This window comes from Cladophialophora bantiana, assembly GCF_000835475.1.
Source record: "Cladophialophora bantiana CBS 173.52 unplaced genomic scaffold supercont1.32, whole genome shotgun sequence".
In the NCBI taxonomy this organism is placed as follows: domain Eukaryota; kingdom Fungi; phylum Ascomycota; class Eurotiomycetes; order Chaetothyriales; family Herpotrichiellaceae; genus Cladophialophora; species Cladophialophora bantiana.
The window spans coordinates 1808-23801 of NW_015971606.1; the positions used below are offsets into that span (position 1 = coordinate 1808).

At 51.3% G+C, this 21994-nt stretch overlaps 9 protein-coding genes across 9 annotated transcripts; 3 read left to right on the plus strand and 6 right to left on the minus strand.

Moving 5' to 3' along the window:
* Window positions 1-1083: 1083 nt before the first annotated feature.
* Window positions 1084-6588, minus strand: Z519_12635 (uncharacterized protein; the record flags this gene model as incomplete). Its single annotated transcript, XM_016770340.1, has 7 exons — window positions 1084-1795; window positions 1846-2436; window positions 2492-2816; window positions 2878-2976; window positions 3028-5207; window positions 5254-5894; window positions 5950-6588. 7 exons carry the CDS (start codon window positions 6586-6588, stop codon window positions 1084-1086), a joined length of 5187 nt encoding a protein of 1728 aa, XP_016613391.1.
* A 1656-nt stretch (window positions 6589-8244) lies between these two features.
* Z519_12636 (uncharacterized protein) lies at window positions 8245-8658 on the plus strand (the record flags this gene model as incomplete). The annotated part of the gene is made up of 2 exons (XM_016770341.1): window positions 8245-8299; window positions 8357-8658. The coding sequence occupies 2 exons, from the start codon at window positions 8245-8247 to the stop codon at window positions 8656-8658; spliced, it is 357 nt and encodes a 118-aa protein (XP_016613392.1).
* Window positions 8659-8888: 230 nt separating this feature from the next.
* On the plus strand, window positions 8889-9224 carry Z519_12637 (uncharacterized protein; the record flags this gene model as incomplete). Its single annotated transcript, XM_016770342.1, has 1 exon — window positions 8889-9224. One exon carries the CDS (start codon window positions 8889-8891, stop codon window positions 9222-9224), a length of 336 nt encoding a protein of 111 aa, XP_016613393.1.
* An 87-nt stretch (window positions 9225-9311) lies between these two features.
* On the minus strand, window positions 9312-9686 carry Z519_12638 (uncharacterized protein; the record flags this gene model as incomplete). Its single annotated transcript, XM_016770343.1, has 1 exon — window positions 9312-9686. The coding sequence occupies one exon, from the start codon at window positions 9684-9686 to the stop codon at window positions 9312-9314; it is 375 nt and encodes a 124-aa protein (XP_016613394.1).
* Window positions 9687-10085: 399 nt separating this feature from the next.
* On the minus strand, window positions 10086-10319 carry Z519_12639 (uncharacterized protein; the record flags this gene model as incomplete). Its single annotated transcript, XM_016770344.1, has 1 exon — window positions 10086-10319. One exon carries the CDS (start codon window positions 10317-10319, stop codon window positions 10086-10088), a length of 234 nt encoding a protein of 77 aa, XP_016613395.1.
* Window positions 10320-11890: 1571 nt separating this feature from the next.
* Z519_12640 (uncharacterized protein) lies at window positions 11891-12679 on the plus strand (the record flags this gene model as incomplete). The annotated part of the gene is made up of 1 exon (XM_016770345.1): window positions 11891-12679. One exon carries the CDS (start codon window positions 11891-11893, stop codon window positions 12677-12679), a length of 789 nt encoding a protein of 262 aa, XP_016613396.1.
* A 1646-nt stretch (window positions 12680-14325) lies between these two features.
* Window positions 14326-16777, minus strand: Z519_12641 (uncharacterized protein; the record flags this gene model as incomplete). Its single annotated transcript, XM_016770346.1, has 2 exons — window positions 14326-15764; window positions 15829-16777. The coding sequence occupies 2 exons, from the start codon at window positions 16775-16777 to the stop codon at window positions 14326-14328; spliced, it is 2388 nt and encodes a 795-aa protein (XP_016613397.1).
* An 810-nt stretch (window positions 16778-17587) lies between these two features.
* Z519_12642 (uncharacterized protein) lies at window positions 17588-18967 on the minus strand (the record flags this gene model as incomplete). Its single annotated transcript, XM_016770347.1, has 6 exons — window positions 17588-17828; window positions 17875-18114; window positions 18184-18365; window positions 18447-18604; window positions 18669-18682; window positions 18744-18967. 6 exons carry the CDS (start codon window positions 18965-18967, stop codon window positions 17588-17590), a joined length of 1059 nt encoding a protein of 352 aa, XP_016613398.1.
* Window positions 18968-19609: 642 nt separating this feature from the next.
* Window positions 19610-21669, minus strand: Z519_12643 (uncharacterized protein; the record flags this gene model as incomplete). The annotated part of the gene is made up of 5 exons (XM_016770348.1): window positions 19610-20126; window positions 20179-20326; window positions 20382-21320; window positions 21379-21483; window positions 21534-21669. 5 exons carry the CDS (start codon window positions 21667-21669, stop codon window positions 19610-19612), a joined length of 1845 nt encoding a protein of 614 aa, XP_016613399.1.
* Window positions 21670-21994: the final 325 nt, after the last annotated feature.

The following is a 21994-nucleotide window of genomic DNA, read 5'->3' on the forward strand; positions in this document are numbered from 1 at the left end:
TCACTCGTCCTGACGGTTCGTCGCCGTGCCTGCGCCATTCGGGCCAGGCTCTCTTTTCGGCCGCTCTTCAAATAGTCTTTTGGTTGCGCGAGCCAGGAGTCCTTCCTCTAGATCGCTTTACAGCACGATCTTTGCGCTTAGAGGCAACCACCGCCTTCGGGATCGAATTCGAATCCATCTGTTCCTTCATTCTCTGATCAACCGGCCGTGAAGGGATCTCGATGAATATTTTCCATTGTCTCTCTATTTTGCTTTCTTGCCATGAGGCTTCTATCACGGTGGTATCACGGCAGCGCCATTTCGATCACTAAAACCCAAATTACCTATTGCCGAACGACTAAACCTTCCACCAACGGTAACATAGAAGTTGATTAGTCCTCCATGTTGGAATCATCGACTCAGCTGCGCTCCAATAGACCTTGATCCCCTCACCTGGTACGTGTACAAGGATGCTGCTCCGGCATTTTCGCCACAGGCAAGGCCCGGCTTTGGCGGCAGCTATTTCATAGTTTTTGAAACGCTGAACGGCCCCAATAAACTGTCAAAGAACTCTGGTCAACACATGGCCAAGGAAAACGGTGCTTTTGATGTTAGCGTTTTGCCGTCCCTACTTTTCGGATGCTGGCCCAGAACTATTTAACCCTCTACTTCGCAGAAGGAACGGCTTGCCATTTCTGGTGGCTTTTAGAGCGGGTGCAGCACAGTATCTCAGCCCCATGGAGCAGGGCCATCTGGCGGTGACACTGGGTCGAGCCCGACCGATGATGGCACGATCGTCAAAATGGTTGAACATCAGTTCATGGGTCAGCGTGGTTGCCTGGTTTTCTCTCAACTCAATGATCAAGACTGCCATTGATTTCAACACGTGAAATGTGAAGGATTTTGAGGGTACAACGACTTCAGCCTATGGAATCAACGTTTCATCCTATTGGTAATGGCATAGAGGTACATCGTCTATATCACAGGATTCCGAGACATAGTTTTCGCCGTACGCAGGTATCTGTCAAGGAGTTTTGTTAGGAGACGTCTCCACGCTCGCTGGCCTCCCAACCCAAGTGACCTCACACGGAGCCACGGACCCCCTTACTGATGCTGTCGAATATATCTTTCAAGATAATTGAGAATGTGCCAGTGCCCTTTGGCCTTTGCCGCCTCCATTGCAGTCCCAAATTTTCCGCCGCGGACCAAAGGATCCGCACCGTGCTCGAGCAGTACTTTCACGGCTTCGAACTTCCCACGCTTCGCTGCGCTTTGGAGTGCTGTTTCATATTTACCACCCTTGGCATTAACATCCGAACCGCGCTGGATCAGTAGTCGGACGCAAGGTAGATAATCGACATTTCCGCGTGGGTTGCAAGCAGCCTGAAGCACATGGCCATACTTTCCTGCAACAAGATTCACATCGACTCCTTTGTCCAGAAGGCGCTCCACAAGCTCCATTTCGCCGTCCCTAGCCGCAGCATGAAGCGCACTGCCGTATGGGCCACCGATTAGATGTGGGTTGGCTCCGAGGTCGAGCAATTTGTGGGACCAGTTTTTGTTCGCAAACCGTGCTGATGATATGAGGGCAGTCCCAAACTCTGGGTCATAAGCATTGACGTCTGCTCCGGCCTCAACTAGAGCATCAATGCATCTGCCATGGCCGTTGGACACGGCTGCTTGCAGTGTGCTGACATAGTTTTGACATGGTGGTGCATTTACATCGGCGCCGATGCTAAGAAGGTATTTGACAATTGATGCCGCTGTGTCGGATCCGCAGAGATGCATGTTACCCAGAACCGCTCGAAGGGCATCCCTTCAAACAAATTAGCAAGCAATGAAAAGAGCAATTTCCTCAATACATACCCGGCTTCGCCACCTTGAGCATTGACGTCGACTGCGAGAGATATGAGAAGCTTGCAAACACCCATATGCCCCCATTTTGCTGCCATCTGCAGAGCATACCCCGGCACACCTTGCTGGATGTGGATCTCTGCTCCGGCATCAATGAGGAGCTTGACAAGGTGTGTCTTTCCACTGCTACAGGCAGTAAGGAATGGGCGGCCACCGTCAACATTGACATCTGCTCCCGCATCCAACAGCAGACGAATCATGGACTCGCTGTTCTGGTTTACCGCGGCCTCAAGCGGCGATTGGAAATCATCTGTGCTGGCATTGGGATCCGCGCCCTTTTCAATCATCAAAGTCGCTATTGCTGTCAGTCCTTTATGCACTGCGAGCCGGAGTACTGGTCCGAAAACCCCAGCAAAGCCGTTAGGGTCGGCGCCTAGGTCTAATAGCTGTCGGACGAGGTGGAGATCTTCCCTTTCGAGAGCGCATCCTAGGGCACAACCATAGTTATATTTTCCTTCTTGCTGCCTGCTTACATCGGCCCCTGCATCCAAGAGCAGCTGAATGATGGACCGATTGCCACTATTGATGGCATCACAAAGTAAACTGTAGACTTTAGTTCTTTTGCGGATTGCTGGCGACATATAAAGAGTATTCTTACATATATCCACCCTCATTGATATCGGCACCGCTTGCAATGATTCGCCTAACGATTTCCTCGTTTCGGCTTTCTACAGCAATTCGGAGAGAATTCAAACAGAACTTCATCCCATGGGCAAGAAAAACACGAACGAGATCATTTTTCTGACGTCTGATCACAAGGTCCAATGCAGTGGACCGCCGATGGTATCCAGAGCAGCCCTGCTCTAGTTCGGGACAGCTAGCGTCGGCGCCGTTTTTGAGTAAAAAGTAAACGAGCTTCTGGGTGTCTTCGTCGCTGACGTTCAGACCCCATTTGTGTCCGACGGTACATGCAAGAGCATTTCCTTTTCGTCGGAGTCAGCCTAGACAGGGTTAAAGGAGTGCATAACACAATCCCGAACATACCCTCATCTCCAGGAGGAGCATTGATGTCTGCTCCTCGCGAGACCAGAAGCTTCACCATCTCAACATCTGACCTTTGACATGCACACTGGAGTGGTGTTGCTGTTGTGCTATTAGTGGAGAGGTTTACGACCAAGTTAAACAGGCACCTACACTTGTCATTTTCATTCCGGCCGGACGATTCATTGACATCCATGCCAAGATCTAAAAAGAGATTGACGGCCGTTTTTAGACCTGCGCGAGCAGCAGCATTGAGAGCAGACTCGTACCAGCCACCTCTGTGGCCATTGATGTCAGCCCCAGCGTCAAGGATAAGGCGTATCAGCTTCTCGTCATGGCTGATGACGGCAGCGGTGAGTGGTTTGTAAAACTCCCCCCCTTCAGAATTGACAGATGCTCCTTTGCGAAGCAGTTCTCGTACCATTTCCTCGTTGCCGATCTTCAGTGCCAGATGCAGTGCCGTAGCACCGTATTCGCCGCCTCGAGCATCGATTTCGATGCTGTCGTCTGCGAGTAAGGCTCGAGCAGTCTCCATATCCTTACTTTGAATTGCGAGCTGCAGCGCAGTTCCTTCCTTCTCCTGGGCATTCACGTTGACTCTTTTAGAAAACATTCTCTTTACCAGAGACTTGTGTCCATATTCGATGGCCATGAGAAATATCCTATCGTTGAATCCTGCGCCTCTATCGAGGAGAATTTCTGCTGCTCTTACTTTGCCTCTGAAAGTGGCGCAATGAAGCGGCGAGTGGTAGCGTCCCCCCTCATGATTTAAGTCGGCCCCGTGGTCTAGTAGGAGATGCAAGATATCCAGATCGCCATGGTCAATACAAGCCTGGAGCGCTGAATCCAACTTACCACCGAAAAGGTTGACATCTGCATCATTAGCTAGCAGAACCTTGACCACTTGAACATGACCTTCATTGCAGGCCACCTGGAGAGCAGTATGTAGATCACCAGATATGACATTGACTTTCGCCCCAGCTTTGATGAGCATTCGTACCAGTTGAACGTCACCCGTCTTTGATGCACAGTAAAGAGCGCTTCCAGTTGGCTCGTTCGGATCATTGATGTCGTTTCCCTTGAGGAGCAGAAGCTTGACTAGCTCTGCTTGTCCTGAAGATGCAGCGCCAGCAACCGCATTGCTGTGATGTGTGCTCCTAAGCTCAGGATCAGCTCCGCACATAATCAGTTTCTTTGCAACTCGCAAATGACCCATGTGAGCAGCAGCAATTAACGCATTGCCGTACTCGCCGTGCTCGGTATTTATGACAGCGCCATTTTTGAGTAGAAGCTCAACAGTTTCAAAGCCGCCGCTAAAAGCAGCTGCTTGCAAGGGATCTCCGAAGTATCCACAGTCCGTATTTACCTGGGCACCCTCATCCAAGAGAAGCTGAACAATTTCTGTGTAATTTCCAAGCGCGGCGGCCTGGAGAGGATCTCCTAGAGTGCAGCTCCCACTAGGATTGTTGATTCGGCAGCCTTTCTCGATTAACCATTTGCATGTGCTCAGCTGGCCCAGCAGCGAGGCAAAGTAAATTGGCGGGGCAAATTGATCCAGGTTTCGCCCAACATGATGTGAGACTAGGTTGTTCGGGTTGTAATCTTGATTATGTACGCGCAGCCAAAATATGTACGGTCTAGGGTCCTCGGTGTCGAAAAGCGAGTGAACGTGTTCCAATAACTGACCTGATCGCTTTTCTGGAGGAACCTGGCGATAATGTTGCGGCCAGTATTGCGACGCGTATTTTCTGAGTGGGTGGTATTTCCTGTCACGTGTTGGAATTGGTGCGTCTAGGTCAGAGAATGCAACTGTCAAAATATACAACAGTAGTGCTTGGGTGATATGCTCGTGAGAACTTGTTTCGTTGAAATAAAAGGAATTCAGCGCCGTCTGCTTGTTTCTTTCTGAGATTATGTACTCTTTGACTGAGTAATGGGAGAATCTAACCACCCCTAACGGCCCGTATCGCCCGGTGTATGAGAATAGCCAGGGTTTGTCGTCGCGGGGTGCCTCGGTGACTGTCACAAGGCTGGAACACAGCTCCAGAATCACTGAAAGCGGGTCACTCGTTCGCTCTTTAGGATCAAACGACTGCTCTTCAACGTTGATCACGACGGCATCAGCAAGCTCTTCAACCCCCATCGGTGTGATTGAATATGCTAGGAACATGAGTGCCGATCGAACAGCGCTAATGTTCTCTTCAGAAATAGACTCAAGGATTCTATCGTAAGTATCGTAGAGAGTAATCGGCAGCTGTTTTAACTTCTTTCTTGCTGTACCCGAAAGAATACAGTTGCCGATAATTTGCAGTTGGCATTTCGCCCAGCGAAACCTGAAGGAGTGAGCCAGTCGCGACATGACAGTGGAAATCAACTTACATCCCCTGAGATCCCTTCACAAGTTCATCCTCTATCTCTTCACGGATGGATGTCGTCCATTTGGATATGCGCTTGTGTCCAGAAACAAACCCCCGAATGTGAAGACGCACATCAGAGTCCACGTTTTCCGTCTGGATTTCAATGACATGAAGATCCGTGCGCTTCGAAATAGCTTTCATTGCTTCTTCAATATCATACTCCTTTCGACTGGTGAAGAGGAAGTTGTAATTTCCAGGATGCTTGCCGATTACGCCGAGGACCAAGTCATTTAGCCTTGCCCTTTCAGAATTGTTGGGTTCGTCCGGACACTCGTCGAGGCCGTCAATAATGATGTATGTTTGTTCATCAGAGTTTAGAATGCCAAAAAGAGTCTCCGTGAGACTCTTTTCTGAAGGATTTGATCGTCCTCGGTCGCATTTATCGTATAGAACCGACATTGCGTCTGGCACTAAATCCATTTTCATACATAGTTGAAAAATTAGAGAACGTAACAAGACAGACAGCTTCTGGTTAGTAGCGTCACTGAAGTCAAAGTAGTAGTAAGCCAGCCTACTGCCACTTTTAGACTGGCAAAGCTTCATGACGTGTTCAATGATGGTTGAGGACATGATTGTCTTACCGCAACCTGGAATGCCGTGCAGCTACTGAGGGTCAGTATTGAACATAAATGAATAGGATTCCCAAGCCTATACTGACCCAAATACTCTGTCTCGGCTCCTGTATCCATTTTCTGAACTTTGGATTGTCGAGAACCCATTGGTTCGTCCCCTCCTCATGTTCCAGCCTGGAGATCATGTGTTTGTCTTTGGGATCATTTGGCCGAAGCCAATTCAAAATCTTCTCCCGCTTGTCATGCAGCTGCGCAGATTCTATCGAGTTTTGAATGTCTTCGACGTCATTTCGGATCTTCCTTGTGACATCCATATTTTTGGTAGCCAGGGCTAATAGTAATGTCGGTTTCTGCTTCCGCATACGTTCAAGAATCTCCTCCAGCTTCTTCGACTCAAACGGCCAGAGGAGCCTTTGTTTTGTTGTCAATTTCGTTGGCCGTGGCTGGAGTTTTGTCTCGATCTCCTCAAGTGCTTCGGTGCAAATGGACAATGCACCCGCCAGAGCAACTAAGCTCGCGAGTCTTTGGTTATTAGACTCATCCTGGGCTAGCTCATGGAGGTTCAGTAGGAGTCCTTTGAGGAGACTAGTTTCTTGAACCGCTCTGTCGATGTCTTCTGCCGCGCTTTTGACTCTTCCGACGTAGGAGTAGCAGCATGTCAATACTTTGTCGGTAGCTTGAATGACGGCGATGATGCTCGCGGCGATGCTCAGAGGATCAGTCATTATTGATGAACTCGTAGGAAAATAAAAGGAAGAGGGTATCACAACCGCCGAAGTCATTTTGTCCTTCGCTGGTAATTCCAGGGGGCTACCAGGGATCTTTTTAGCTGGCGGGGCTGAAACGCTTAAGTCGATTTTTATTGGGTGGTTAGTCGCCATTCAAAGGCCCTACCAGTTGACAAAAATAGTTACCATGTAAACAACGAGAGGCAGAGCAGGGAAGCTAAACTGGCTCAGAGCAGGTAAGCTGTCGTCTCTCTAATTGCGAAATCCACCTCTTATTCTTAGAGCTACTACATCTCTACCTTTCGCGGGATATTTCGCGCCTGAACTGGGCGCTCGCCCAAGCGTAGGCGAGGGGTTGTGGCGACAAGGCGGCATCAGGCGCCTGGCCAGATTGAACGGACTCGCGTGCGACGCCATTGTCGGTGTCGTTGTAGTCGGCATTAACCCTAGCCAAGTCCTCCGCGTTGGCCATGTACCAAGCCAACGGTGCGTCCTCATTCTGAGCAGTACGGCGAGGCCGGGCAGAGGGCAAAAAGTGAATGCCAATATGAGGAGAACCTCTCAGAAACTACTGTCCTGCATTGGAGTCTGTGCGCAGGGCCACAAGGGCGAGCCACCGCCGAGTGCTAAAGTCAGAATTCCGGTTCAGATACTGCAATTTTAGCGAGTACGAAGGCTCCATTCATCGAGGGAGAGTGACCTGGACCAACGCTACTGGCTGCTTCGCTTTTTGGTCTTGGGTAGCAGGACTTTTGCCCTTCAATTTTGTGTGGAGCGTCATCATGGAGAGGGCATTAGGGATTTGGTTGTCCTGCCACCATCACACCTATTCGCACCGCAATTTTTCACATAGATGGAGATTGAGAGAACCTAAAATCAAGGATCAGCATTGTCGAAAGTCGAGAGAACGACAGAGTGTTGACTCATGCAACCATCTTCCAATGTATCGTCGGCCAGCACGCCATTGAGGAGTGTTTCGGCAACGATGGTAACATATTATTTCATCAGATCCTGCGAAGAGGGAAGCACTGACTCACCGATATCACGAACCTGCCAAAGTAGATGAACATAGTGAGCGGACAGCCGTCGTGCGTTCTATCCGTGAATGAGCTGTTTTAGATACGGCACTGCGCCGCAATTCGGAAACAGGATCAGTTGAGAATCTCGACTTCGCCGGCAGTCCACACCCAGGGTCCCCGAACTTACAGATGCATATGAGCTGAGTCAAATCATACAAAGTGAGGATGGAGAGACCCTTGGGCGACCCGATTTATCGTATGCTCTTAGGGAAAGCAGACCCTGCTTCAAATAGGGACTAATCATGTCCAAGGGAGAATCACCGCAATACTGGACTGGCTGGCGTTATTCACCTTTCCAATGACCGCTAAATCCGTTAGTAACGACGGCAGATGCTTTCTCAGCGAACAGGAGGTTGTTCGAGGAGGTCCTTCTGAGTGATCTACCAGTCGACACATTTACAGAATTGACAGAAGATTGCTTTACTATATCCTGACGAGTCAACCGCGCTCGCTCTGCCGTGGCCCGTGACCCGCAAAGTGAAAGATGTAGCACGTCCGGAGCAGCTCCTTCACATCCGCCACAGACGGACTAGGAAGATGAGTGACGGTAAAGGTCGGCGCCACAGCTGTCTAAATGCTCGACAATTCACTCAGTCAGTCTTTCGTGGGCGGACTCGAGTGCCTTGACGGTGAGCGCATATGAAGAAAATATGCGGCTGAGCATACTTGTACACTAACCAGTATAGGCAACCTCGTGAGGACGAACGGGAATCAAGGTCGATTGATACAGGCAGAAGAGCTCCAGGTGCAAGTAATGGAGACGAGATTGAGGGTTCTCGGGCCGGATCACCCAGACACGCTGACCAGCATGGCCAACCTGGCGTTCACTCTGAATGACCAGGACCGCGAAGAAGGAGCGGTGCAATTGATGATTTCCCGCTTCAAGCTACACGTGGAAGTGCTGGGCGACCCACACAATGACACAGAGTGCTGCCTTGCCGCCCCGATCACGTGGGTCAGTCTTCAAGATATGCAGAAGGTGAAGTAGAGGAGAATGCGATTCGCATACCCGGTGCCTGGCATGATTGACGAAGCTGAACCGGGAAAGACAAACTTGGAAATTGCGAGGGAATGGATACATAAGCTTTATAAGGCCAGGCTAGTTATCGTAAAGAGCAAAATACTCTTATAGGTAGATGATCGGACTAGGCTAGGCGGCCAGCTAACCTTACAACTACATGAATTCCCCCATTCCTGTTCTCCTCATCTCGAGCAACCATGGCACGTCGAGACAGTGTTACCGCTCGGAAGACCACAAGGCAGTCCCTGAAGCTGCCACACCAAGGTCATTTATGCGCTTCCATCTTCCGTACTCGACTGACCAGCAAGGGGAAACGTCCTCAACGCATCAAGAAGGAACAAGAGCAAAGTCCTCTTCGACGGAGCGCCCGTTTGGACCGCTTGATTGAGATTAATGAGACTCAGCAAAATCCCAGCTGGCAGCCTGAGGTGCTACGGGCTGATCGACGACAACGACAGCGACGACGGCGACTCCTCGCTACGTCGAGGCGAGTCGCGCCTGCGACCATGACCACTAGATCCCCAGCCACGTAGAGAACACGCCTGCACCGCGGTCGAACCTCAGCCTGATCCCTACGACCTAACAAGGCCCACATCGAGGCTTCCCTCCGCCTCTGACCATCATGCCCCTGTCACACCGGAACTACACGGTGGGCTGTATCTGTCCCATGGGGGTCGAACTGGCCCCCGTGAAAGCGATGCTGGACCACATCCACCCGATCCTCCCCCACGCAGCGCGACCAGAACAGCTACGTCTTGGGAGACATGTGTGGCCACAACGTGGTGATTGCGGTGCTGCCGGAGATTGGGACGAACGACGATGTCCGCCAAGCAGGCGAGGAGCACCAAGGGGATCTGGTCGGCGACCAGTTGAAATTTTCGAGGGAGGCCTTCGACGTCGCTCGCCGCTTCGTAGATCTCGTGAGTGCCTTCGTAGATCGCGATGATGGACGAAATCAGGCCGACCACGAGGCTCGCCTCGCCGATGCCCGACATGTTGGCAGAGTAATCCTGGCTTGCTGTTGGTCGAAGAAGGCTCTTCAGTGTCTAGGGATGTGTCAAAAGAAGGGGGATTGTGTTGTATAGCGCAACCGCCTTCCTGAACGGCTTTTGCGGTGTGACGACCTTGGTCCGGTCAAATCGCTTGGTGAGGCCCCGCTGTGAACGTTCCGTGACCGAGACCACCACGTTGGTGTCGACAGGGCGCACGCTTCGACTTCCCGTAAACTTGTTCTGCAACAGCTCCTCGAGTCGTCCTTGCAAAACTAGTTGCTAGTAGCAGCCGGGTGACAGTACCACGTCCGGCTCCGTGTCCTTCGAGATTGCTTTGCCCTTCAGCGTTACCTTCCACTCGATCGAGTAGTGCAGGCAACGTGGAGGGTCTTCATCATATGTTTAGTTTGGATCCCATTCCTCCTCTTGCATGAACGTCAACTTCGTTTGATGAGCATAGGGCGACAGGCTCGACACTCGTGGGGTTCTGTTCGGCGCCGCGCTGGGTGCGGCATAGTCAGGAAAGGAAGATGTCGTTGGTCCCGTATTCGTGACTGAATTAATCAACTGTGAAGACTGTTGAGAAGACGATTCTCGGAAATTAAATAAGTCATCCAAATTGTAAGCCTCAACCATGATGCCGGACTTGGACTTCAGAGGACATGGTGGAGGATGGATGAATCTCGAAGGGGTTGAGGGAGACCTGGGTTCCGAATCTGGCTCGCGTCAGTAAAGGCAACAGCTGCACACCTTGGGGCCGATTCTTTACCCAACAACTCCGTTCAGGTGCAAACTGTGGTCGACATGTCTCCAGCCCTGTCCAGAAAGCCGGAAATGAATTGCAGCCGCACAGGCGCGCACAATACTATTTCCGAGCTACTGTAACATGCAGCGTGCTAGACGCAATTGTTCTTCTCCTCCTATTCTTGTCTCTACTGTCGACACTACATTTTGCAAACGCCATTAGCACCAGCATTCCTCTCACACTGCCACCGCGGAGTCAGCGCATGATGCCTCGCTCTCTCTTCATCTGCCATTAGCCTATTCTCATCGGAGGCGTTATCGACAGGTGGGAGGCGACCACAAGGAGATTGTTGGACAGATGGTGGACATGGAATCGTCGTGGAAAGGCATCGCGCCTCGAGAAGTCAGGCGGCTTTCGATTGCAGAGCGTCTGTCAACGTAGGCCGCGTTATCATCAGGATTGGAGGGATCTCTCAAACATTGCAAAGGTAATGAGAAAAGCTAAGTCTACGCTCATTATTTTTGTGTAATTCCGATCACGGTGGACCTTCAGGTGTCTTTGAAATATGATAGATCGGCGAGTCGGTCTTGGTAGCTAGAGCGTCTACAAAACTCCTCGCGGCTCCCTTTGGGACTCACCCCGACCGCGCCGCTTTTATAGCCCTTTGAACTTACCACATTCAAGTTCAACATGCAGCAATCAACTGAGGGTTGACACAGCTTCTCGCTACCATAGTGATTACACCGCGCATGAACTTCGGGTGTGAATATAAAATTGAGGAGTTAAGATATTGTATGATGTATCCCTTGAATTAGCTCACTGTTCAGGTTTTGGATTGCTACTGTGGGTCAATACGGGATGAGGTCTTTTGCACGAGGTGCAGACCGGGGTTGCCACCTTTCTTTTTCAATTCCAAATGCCAATCCAAACCCGAGCGAATAGATGCTTCCACTATGAGAGGTTCTGGATCTTAAATCTTCCAGAACCACTTTCAGCTACTGCACCTGACGGGCAGAAGCATTACAACGCCGGACGACGCTTCGGAAGCATCGTACAATGAAGACCCCATGCACGTATCATGACCTCATTCCCCGGGAAGATCCACATTCAGTCGTGCGTTCTGCCGACTAATGGCAGCGACATAACTTGTTCCAGGCACCAAACTTCATGGATTGAGATTCTCGGAGATATAGGATCTACGCGTTCCGCAACAAAACATGTCTCCGCAGAGCGTGCACGGAGAGTTTGGGTTGACAACTACTTGTAGCCAAACGTCGAAATGTATCCGAGGTATGTCGAACTCTGAAATCTCTCCGTCGATGCAAGCGGCAGCGAGGCACCAGAGCAAAACTATTTAAAAAGGTCCGGTGAACTCTGAACCATCGAGAATGTCTTGTCTGTCTGTCCATCTCTCTGTTCATCCTCTCTCGCGAGATATTCATTGTAGGCCAGCATTGCCAAGATGGCCCATGATCAAGCAGCTTCATGTTCGGTCCGAACTCTCTGGGTCTGGCCTGGTGGCATATTCCCACGACGCGTTGCTTACTACGTCAAAGCGAAATCCTTGACAGCCGACCATCTCAACCGTCTAGGGCTGACTCTGATCCCCTGCACGGTCGACCTAAAGTCTCAAGATCTGGCTCTGGATGCCATCCCAGGCTACGAGAAAAGACCCAAGGGCTTCTCACTTCCCGTCTTGCGCATACAAGACCTCGAATCCTCCAACCACAGTGAATTCATCGCCCAGTCCAGCAGTATCCTCGAGTACTTGGAAGACTTACTCCCAGCGTCAGACGGGTATCTCAGTCTGCGGGGTGACGACGCCTTCCAAGCAGCCAGAATCAGGGACATTGTCCAGCTCATCAACGAAGTCTTGACCTGGTGCAACGTCCACGTTCGACACCTCACGGCGTTCAGTCTCGGGTGGAGTGGAATGACAAAGGAACAGCAGAGCCCTCAGGCGGGGGAGGACGCCAAAGTTCAATACCGCCGTCTGTTGACGACACTGCAGTCTTGGACCAACACGTGTTCAAAGGGAGTCAGTCTCGTTGGCGCCGACCGGCCCACCCTTGCAGATATCACGGCCGCGGCCGCCAAGACGTCCATGGAAGAGCTCTACGGCATAGATCTGTTCGACGGCTTTGAAGGTTTGGGTGCTTGGTGGACGCGATATCAGTCGAGCCCTTGGTTTGTGATAAGAGATGTGATCGACCAAATTGAAAAAGATGGGTTCAACCTTCTTTTGAAATGAAATGGTGGCATGTGAAAGGGTGTCCTTTGTTAGACACAGCCTTAGGAGAGGCTAGTCACGAGCCACGAGGGGCAGGACAGGACACACTCATTGGACACAAAGGAAGAAGCCTTCACAAGGAAACAAGGGCAAGTCACGTGATACGCTCTGCTGGCTCTGTTGGCTCTGTCGGCTCTATCAACAAAGCGTATAAAGCGCACAGAGCGCATAGAGTATTAACATTATATATACACCCTCACTCCCTTAGATAGTTACACTCTCTTCGTAGCCAACTTATGTTATTTACTGAACTATATAGTTCTTAGTAACATAGGTCCGCTCATACCGCGCGTAATTCACAACCAGCTCATACTATTCTAGGATTATTGCTAAGAACCCTAACCCAGTTAGGATCAGTAGGGATCCGTAATATCCTTGTACCACACACCACGCACTAAGCGCATTAATTAGGAGGAAGAAAAAGAAGAAGATCTTAGCGAGTTATCCGCTTTTAGCGCAAACCTTATTTCCTAAATAGAAAAGACCTTATTAAATTTAATAATATTATATAATATGTATATATATATATTTCCTGCCCTTCCCTTCCCTTAATTTAACGTTTTTCGCTTTCCCCTCCTCCTCTGCTGCACTACTTCGTCGCCGTCGAATATTCTCCCGATTAGATCGAGTATAAGACCCCCACGCGAGAGAGAGAGGAGGGATAGGCAGAACGGAGGACACGAGAATGAGGAAGAGCAAGAGAATGGGAGCGAAGACAGCCGTCGGGATTTTTCGGGTCCTTGGAGAAAAGAATGCCTTGGAAACCTTCTGAATGATAGTGAGTCAGCGAATTAACAGCAACGGACGAAATTTAGGGGGGAGCGGTCAAATTCGATCGCAAACACGACAACGTTAACAACAACGGCGACAGCGACAACGACAAACAATAACGCCTTGGCTGATGCATCTGTATCTGGATCGGGATCGGGATCTGCCTGTCTGTGGTTGCCTGTATTTGTGCTTCCGGCCTCATTACCATGCCAGCTTTGGCTTCATCTTCGTCTGCATCTTCAGCCTCATCCCCGTCCCCAACCTTATCCCTCACCTCGCCGTCGTCCTGCATTGACCAACTACCATGGCGGGTCCCATTGTAAGTGCCGGGGACAAACAAGAGAATGGTGACAAATCTCCGGAGTTGAGACGACGGGTGCTGAGGCTGCCTCTGGCGGCGCTCTGGATTCAATGCACCATGACACCATGTACTGCCGGGGTGATGGACGTTGCCTCAAACTTCCAAATCCATCAAATGTGGTGCTTTTGCTCTTGCTCTTGCTCTGCCTTCTTAGATGGGAAGGCTGCAGTTTGGTTTCGTCGGTTTTCTGACCCAGGCTTCAATACATTTGGGTATGGGGCCAGTCACGTAGTTCGCTGGCTGGCCGGAGTGCTGGATATGAGCCTGGTCTGAAGCTGAGCCTGGCTTGCGCCATTGTCTTCTCATTCCTCGCAATTCCACTTCCGTCGGCGTTGGGGGCACCGTCTCCTTTCCGCTCTTTCTCCTGTTCGCTGAACCACCTTGGGATTGGATTTCCAACAATATCCTCGACTACACCTCAGTACCACTTGTTCATTGCCCCCTGCTTTTCTCAAGTCTCAGGCTTGAGAAATTCTCAGCCAAAGGGAGAGAATCCACCCCTTCCTCCGCCAGAACTGAACCTAAAGCCGCCACCACCAGGCCCTCCACCCATTCCGTTCATCATATTATACAACATCTCTGGGTCAATCTGCACCCCACCCCCACCACCAGGGTATCCACCCATACCTCCGAACCCCCCAGGGAAGCCTCCCATGCCACCTGGAAATCCACCCATGCCCATACCAGGCTCCATCAAATCTGCCCCAGAATCATACATCTGTCTCTTCTGGGGATCCAGCAACGTCTCCTTGGCTTCAAGACAGTCTTTGAACTCCTCTTCCTTCCGCTTGTCCCCCTGCGTTTTATCCGGATGCAACACGGCCGCTTTCTTCTTGTAAGCTCTTTCGATCTCCTTGTCACCCGCGTCCTTATCCACACCAAGGATCTTGTAGTAATCCTTCCGCTTCGATTTCTTGAGTTCGAGTTCTGCGTTGCGCAGTTCTCTGCCCAGATCGGCGTCAGCAGGGTTTTCTTCGGACAAGGACTTCAGATCCTTAACGGCTTGTTCCCAATCGCCGCCTTCTCCAGTGGCTTTGGCCCGGGTTCTGCGGGCCTTGGTGTAGCTCGGGTCAAGTTTAAGAGCTTGGTCGCAGTCAGCTTTGGCTTCATCGTACTCCTTGGTTTTAATCCGGGCCAGAGCACGGTTTCCTAGAAGTTTGGCATTTGTGACTTTGTTGGTGGGATCGATGGTGAGGGCTTCCGTATAAGCAATGACGGCGTCGGAGTACTTGCCGCGCTTGAACATGTCATTAGCCGATGTTCGAGCTCTGTCGAGCTTCTTCATTGTTCGTAACCAATTTCGTGCGTCGGAGTTGTCAGGGTCTAGTGCCAGTGCCTGTCGGAAGTAGTCTTCGGCTCGTTCATAGTCGCTCTTCCCTTGTCTTGGCTTATCGTCCTTGAGGTAGAATGCTCGACCGGCGAGCACAATGGCTTCGGCGTCCATGGGATTTTCACGCATCAGGTTTTGCACAATCCCCTGCACTTCGCCCAGGGCATTTGCGGACCCAATCTTCAGATTTGCCTTGGCCTTGAGAAGCTGCCATCTCCTCGGCGTGGGTGTGCCAGATCCTAGCGTCTGACGTGCCTGTTCGATGCTCCACAGCGCCATGTTACCATTTCCGTCTTCCGCATCAATTTGCTTCTCCGCCATCTCAATCGACAGCAGGGCTTTTCGAGCCGATGCAGTGTCTGTGGCTGACGCATTTGGGATCTTAGCGTAGGTATCGAGGGCATCTTGCGGCCGTCCTAGTGAGGTGTAGATTCGAGCCAGACGGTGTAAAATCTTGTCATTTTTGGGATCTAAACGGCTGGCCTGGAGTGAATCACCAAGTGCCTGGCTGTATTTATTGGCAGAAATGTAGGCGGCGGCTCGATTTGACAGATATGTGGGATTCGAAGGCTCTGCATCGACCGCTGTGTGCATTTGTCAGCCAATCTGCATCTCCAACCTCAATCAATTGCAAGGTGCAAACGTTACCTTTTGTGTACTCGACGATGGCGCGATCATAATCCTTAGCCTTGAAGAACTTGTTCCCTGCGGCCTTGCAGGCTTCCGGATCGACTTTGGGCGCGGGAGGAACTCTATGGGGAGGAGGCGTGGGACTTCGCTCGTCGTGGTGGCCATTGGTGCCGTTGGAGGTAACATCACTGTTGGCCTGATCGGAAAAAGCGCCTGCAGCATCTTTTGAAGGAGTGACCGGCTGCGACGAGCCTGCAGTGCCGCTCGACATGGAAGAATCATGGTCATTTGTGTTGGGAAATTCTCGATCTATCGACATTCTGCCGGCAGACTCAGCCTCTTGCCTGGCCATTTGAGCCAGATGTTGACGCAGTCGGTCAGGAGGAAGATTCAGCGGGTGGGTGTCAGGGTCGGGGTTATTTCTGAACTTCTTCTTTTCCTTGTCTTTGTCCTGCTTCTTGGGCGATTTTGACTTTCGCATGGATGTTGGATTTGAGCCAGTAGAAGGAAGGGCGACTGCGGGTGGGGCTGAGGTAAAGGCAGCACGGCCTGAGCCTGTTGTGCCCACCGTGCGAGTGACACCGGCAGTGGCTGCGGGAGGAGGAGGACTATTAGGTTTGCTGTAGTTGCTTGAATTGGGATCACCGGGAACACCCTCTGCTGCTTCAGACACTCCAGACACACCCTTTCGCCGCCCAGGCTCTTGTTTCTTCGCGTCGGCCGCGTTCAGGGATCGTAGGAGTGCCCGTAGGTTCTGCTCAGTCAAAGGTGCCGGAGCCGCCTGGCCTGATTTAGGCTTCGACTCCTCGGTGAATAGCTGGAGGGGTGTCGTGTACGACGTCGAACGGGTTGGGGACTTCAGTTTGCCGGTTGGGGGAAAATCTCGAGGGTGGCTTGGAGTGCTTGCGGACCGGAAGAATGTGTCGTGCTGGTGACTGTCGCTCTCGTCGTCGTTGCTCTCAGGCATATCCTGGTCGAAATATCTAGAAATTTTGCAGGTGCTGGTGGGACTCTGATTAATTCCGGGCTGGGTGCCGGGATCTAGAAGATTGCCTCGTCGGTGCTCACCACGCTCACCACTCCTCGTGGCCCTCCCACGTTGGCGCCTGTTGGCGTGGGTGGTGGTGCTTACCATAGGGCCGTTAGGCGCACTTTCCCCCTGAGGCTTGGGCCTCGAGGCTCCCACACCCGCTCCTGGACTCCGACTGCCCAAAGGCATCTTATCAAGCCTCGCTTGTCTCTTCGCCGCTTCGCTTGCTGGTTCCCTGGACTTCGGCGAACGAATGATCGGTCGAAGGCTCACTTGTTTCTCTTGCACATGACACTGCAAAGTGCCCTGGTCAGTCTTGGAACAGTCGGTCGCGGGTCACTTGTTTGGCAGTGTGAGCATCGGGCTGAGGCAGATCAAGTGAGTGGCCGCTTCGAGGTCAACTCTCTGTCGTTGAGGGACAGCTACGTTGTGGAAATCTTATAAACCGGACAAATCCAAGTCTAGAGATTCAACTTGGGTTAAGATTCATGGGCTAGGCACACTTCACAAGCTACGTCTGAACCAAGAAATCTTTGACGCCTCACTGTGTTGCAATAAGGGCATTTGGAGCTCGTCAAAATCTCCTGAGAACGGGACAACGACTAGAGGGCTGTCGCAAATCTGTAAGAAATCAACTCTGGACAGGATCCAGTTTCATTCCATTCTCTGATTGCCCATTGATGCTGTGCGTGTTCCGTAATGATAATAATACAGGAAAACACGCGTTGGAACTCTCCAGATCCCGCTTCACTGTGCGTTGGTCTTGCAGGTCCAGCTGCACCGGTCTGGCTCATTACTGATGGCGTAGCCGCTGGCATACAAGCCCATTCCGCCGATGCCAGCACCCATGGCGAACACCAAGAGGTTGACCACAGTCAGGGCCATCTTCCTCCAATTGCGAGTATATTGGCCGTAGTTGAGGAACAGCCAGGCCCCAAGCGACTTTTCCGACCAGTGTCCCAGCGGATCCCAAGGCTGGTGAGTCGACCTGATCTCCACCATAAGCATAAACCATCATTGCGACCAGAAAATACATGCTGGTATCGGTAACCTGTAACAAGACGAAAGCCTTGGGAAAGTCGTGTGGATTCGTCATCTCGGAGTTGAAACTGAAGAAAGCTACATGGCCAGCATTTGCAAAAACTATGTTAGTCACGGTGAGAAATGCCGTCGCGAAGGTGGCAGACTGGGTGGTGTTGAAATGACCGTGCGAAGGACCCCTGGCTCCTGTCCCTGCCATGGTGACAATCACCGCCGTCGTAATGCTGAAGAAGCTGGCACAGAAAAGCCATGACACCTTCAGAAGAGTTCGAGGGATGTCGAAGGTCCAGAAGAGAATCTACCCGACAATGCCCCAGACAATAGTGCAGGCGGCCCCGTCGGTCAGTGTGTTCAAGCAAATGGTCCAAGTCAGAATATGACTCGCCATACTGAAAATGAGGAAAATGGTCTGGGCGGCACCCAAGACTTCGCGACCGATAGCAGCTGCGCGGTCCCACCGGTTTGAAAAGAACATAGCCTGCATCTGCCATATTGTGGACCTGCGGGAAACGAGAAATGAGCATGTGGTTCTGAGGCTCGCTCAAGCATTAAAAAAACCGCCTACCCAAGGATGTGCTGCCTTGAACTGTCCGATGACATATCCCGAATAGGTTGCCACAATTCCGATGCCAACAATGAGAATGGCGCCTGGCACCATACCAATGGTCGCTAGGACTGAAGGTAAAGACAGAATACCCAAAGAGATCGTCTCGGCGATCATGACTGAGGAACAAGGTCATCATGTCAGGTCGACTGTGGTGCCAGCAAGCAGGCAATAGCAACTCACTCATACTACATTGCCTGGGACACGCTGATATCAGCATACGGCTGTCCATGCAAAGTGTAACTACTGGCTACTCACCACCATTTCAAAGTGCGGTACTTGACTGCTCCTTCCTCATGGTCGTCCCCAAATGGATCTGTCTCTTGATACTCGCTTTGGCGTCGCCAAGCTGAGCCTAGTGTAGAACGTCTCTTCTCAGCCGAAGGGTCGAATGGTAGATTATAGAGACTGTGGATGTCCTTCTCTTGGTCTGGGCCGAAAGGGTCGGACGACGCGCGAAGCGGAGGGGATCGAGAGGCCATTCTGTCTGTCGTTGTAAAGTAACACAATCACGAGTCACTCATAAGATGATCCAGCTTTTGTGGAGAGTTGAGTGAGACACAATAGTATATGAATAACCTGCAGTGTCCGTATACGTGTTGATGCCAAACTGACCGACAAAGACACAATGCATTGATCCCGTGTGGGCGTGTATAATGATGCCATAGCCCACATTCTATTACCAGTCATGCTCTCCGTCTTCGACGTCACGACAGCCTTGCACTGCGACCCTCATGGAGACGGAATCATGATGGAGAGGCCATCGGCCGTTTGCATCGTATTTGCAAAGGAGTCAATGCTTGACACAGTACAAGCTTGTACAAGCCTGATACGTACCCTTTAACTGGTCAAGAGCTGCGTGCCGAAATGAGGGGATGATGACGAGCAGATGTCAGGAGTAACTTGCTGGTATTGTGGTGCTGGTGGTGTCGCAACTTGCATCATAGCAGCAGTAATGGCAGTAACGGAAAAACCAAAGTTCGGACACCGGAGCGGGAAAACCAGGGGTCCGAAAATACAACTCCGTACCTGTTTTACGAAGAATCCTCATAAAGGGGCATTGCTAGCTCGCATAACAACCCAACCACAAACATCAAAGCACTGGCGCCAAAGATATAGACCGTTCACTCCATTTCTGCTGGTCCATTTTGTCTTAGTGATGGGTGAGGTCCTTGCACAGTTCCTGCATCCTTTTCCACAGGCTCCTGGGGATCGGATTTCGGAGCTTCAGGCACAATCTTCGCTGGCATTTCTGCAGCCTGAGGTGTGCCACCGAGTTCCGGTGTATTCTGAGAAGCTGCTGTGCTGTACGATGGCAGGGAATCTTTCTCCGGTATTTCCATGCCCACATTTTGTCTGTGTTGACGACGAGAACGAAGCCAGAAGAAGATGGCACCGCAAACGATTGCCACACCGGCAACCACTGCTATTACAATTCCTGCTATTGCACCGCCAGACAAGCCGCTGCTTTTCTTGTCTTGGGCTTCGGTGGGAATGGGAGTTGGTGAATAGGTCACAGTAGTGCTGCTGTTTTGCGGAGGGGGGGCAGTAGTCGCAGTCTTTCTGATCGTGAAGAGCTGGCTGAGCCCCGACTCGGCCCATCCGCCCTCGGGCTCGACCTTAGTGGCATTCCCTGCTGGCCTGATGATCTCAATTAGTTTGTGAGGCTACTTCGTGGAGTCGCGGCGCTCACCCTCCTCCAATAGCTGCGACAACATCGTCAGGCACGTCATACCGAGGTGCCGCAGCATCGAAAACGCTACCCCATCCGATAGTACTCAGATCAAGCACGGCTAAGCTCTTCTGTTCCCAGTCACAGTCGGAAGAGATGTTGCTGCTTTCTGTAAGATTCCGTTAGCTGAATATATCGGCATAGGACTGGCTTGGAGTACTCACTTCCTCCTCCGCCAACAGTGATCATCTGCCTCGGGGGGATGAAATGGCATGTCACACTCCACCGAGCATCTTGACCGGTGAACACTTGGACCCACGTGAACGAGGGAAGACTAAGGACATAGATATCATCGAAGATGGTACCATTAGATGTGCCACCGTACAGGTATATGCTGCTGCTGCTGTTATCCTGGGCAGGTGCGGCCACCAAACAGAAATCCACGCGTGCAGCAGGGACATTGCCTGTCGCTTTCTGTTGGTACCATTTGTTTTTGTCCACAGACGGATTATCACTCAAGTCTGTCGAGCTGACATCAAAGACCCAGATTTCGTCCATGGGGATCAGGCCGTCCGCTTGAGTCTCACCACCAAGCAGCACGAGCACTCCAGCGTCACCAAAGTTGTCAACATACACCATCCCGGCTCCTTGGCGATTGCTCTTGACGGCATCGTCGACTGTGACGTTCTTGATGGCGTTGCTGGTTGTGTCGAGAACCACCATTCCACCAACGCCAACGGTATCATCACCCAACAATTGAGTGGTGTTTGCTGTTCCGCTATCGATCTGGCCACCCACGTAGAAAGCAAGCCCCTGATCAGGAGCTTCGGCGTTCGCTCCCCATGACGGTATTGTGTCCAAGGATCCCGAGGTATCGACAGCAGCCCAGACGTCGGCATTCATGTCATAGGTCCATAGGCCATATTGAGTTGTAGGCGGAATCTCAAAGTAAGGGAAAGACTGATTGAAGCTTGAGGTTGTCCCTCCAAACATATAAAGTGTACTCGAAGACTCCAATCCTCCAAAGAGGGAGCCATCATGGACATTAACAGGCCATTGCATGCCAGCAACGCTACCGCTTTCGTGTCTGGCGCTCTGAGAAATCGATACGTTCGTTTTCCAGTCCCAGGAGGCACTCATATCTACGGAGATTAGGTTTTCGTCTTGGGGAAGGTACCTGTTAGAGAAGTAGAAACATTCGAGAGGACTTCATTGACCCACTGATGCCCGAGGTAATTGTACTCCAGTCTTGTTGTCCATCCGCTCCAAAATCCACATAAGTTTCGAGACCACCATTGATATATAGTGTGCGGTTCTTGTAGACAGCTGAGAATATTTCAGTATAGCCCAAGGTCGCCCTGTTCTCATGTACTAACAGCTGTGTCCGATCCTCCTGCAAAAGTTTGTGACTGGATCGAGGGAAACCCCTGCGCGAACGAGATCGAGTTGGGTCAATGCGAAAAGGCCGAGAAGCATAAAACGATGGCTCATAGAGCCTTGAAAGGTATCCATTGCGACAGCCAGCTGTCCGATCAGATGTAGACAGAATTATCAACAAAGGAGACTTGAAAAGCGCAAAAGTGCACGCCGGAGCACGAAACAACAGAAAGAGAAGCAATGAGAATCAGACGAACGGAAGCTGTTGCTGGGATTTGTGCTTCCAAGGACCAGTTCGAGTAGTAATAATTGCTGATCCTCCTTCATTTCCCGCGTCAGCCCTAGCGTGGCTAGAGAGAGAATGGACGAGGCTAGGATGATGGGGCCACAGCAGGCCATTGGTCGTGCCACCTCGGAGGCACACATCGCAAACCGCACGTTATCGATGATGCGAGCTGTC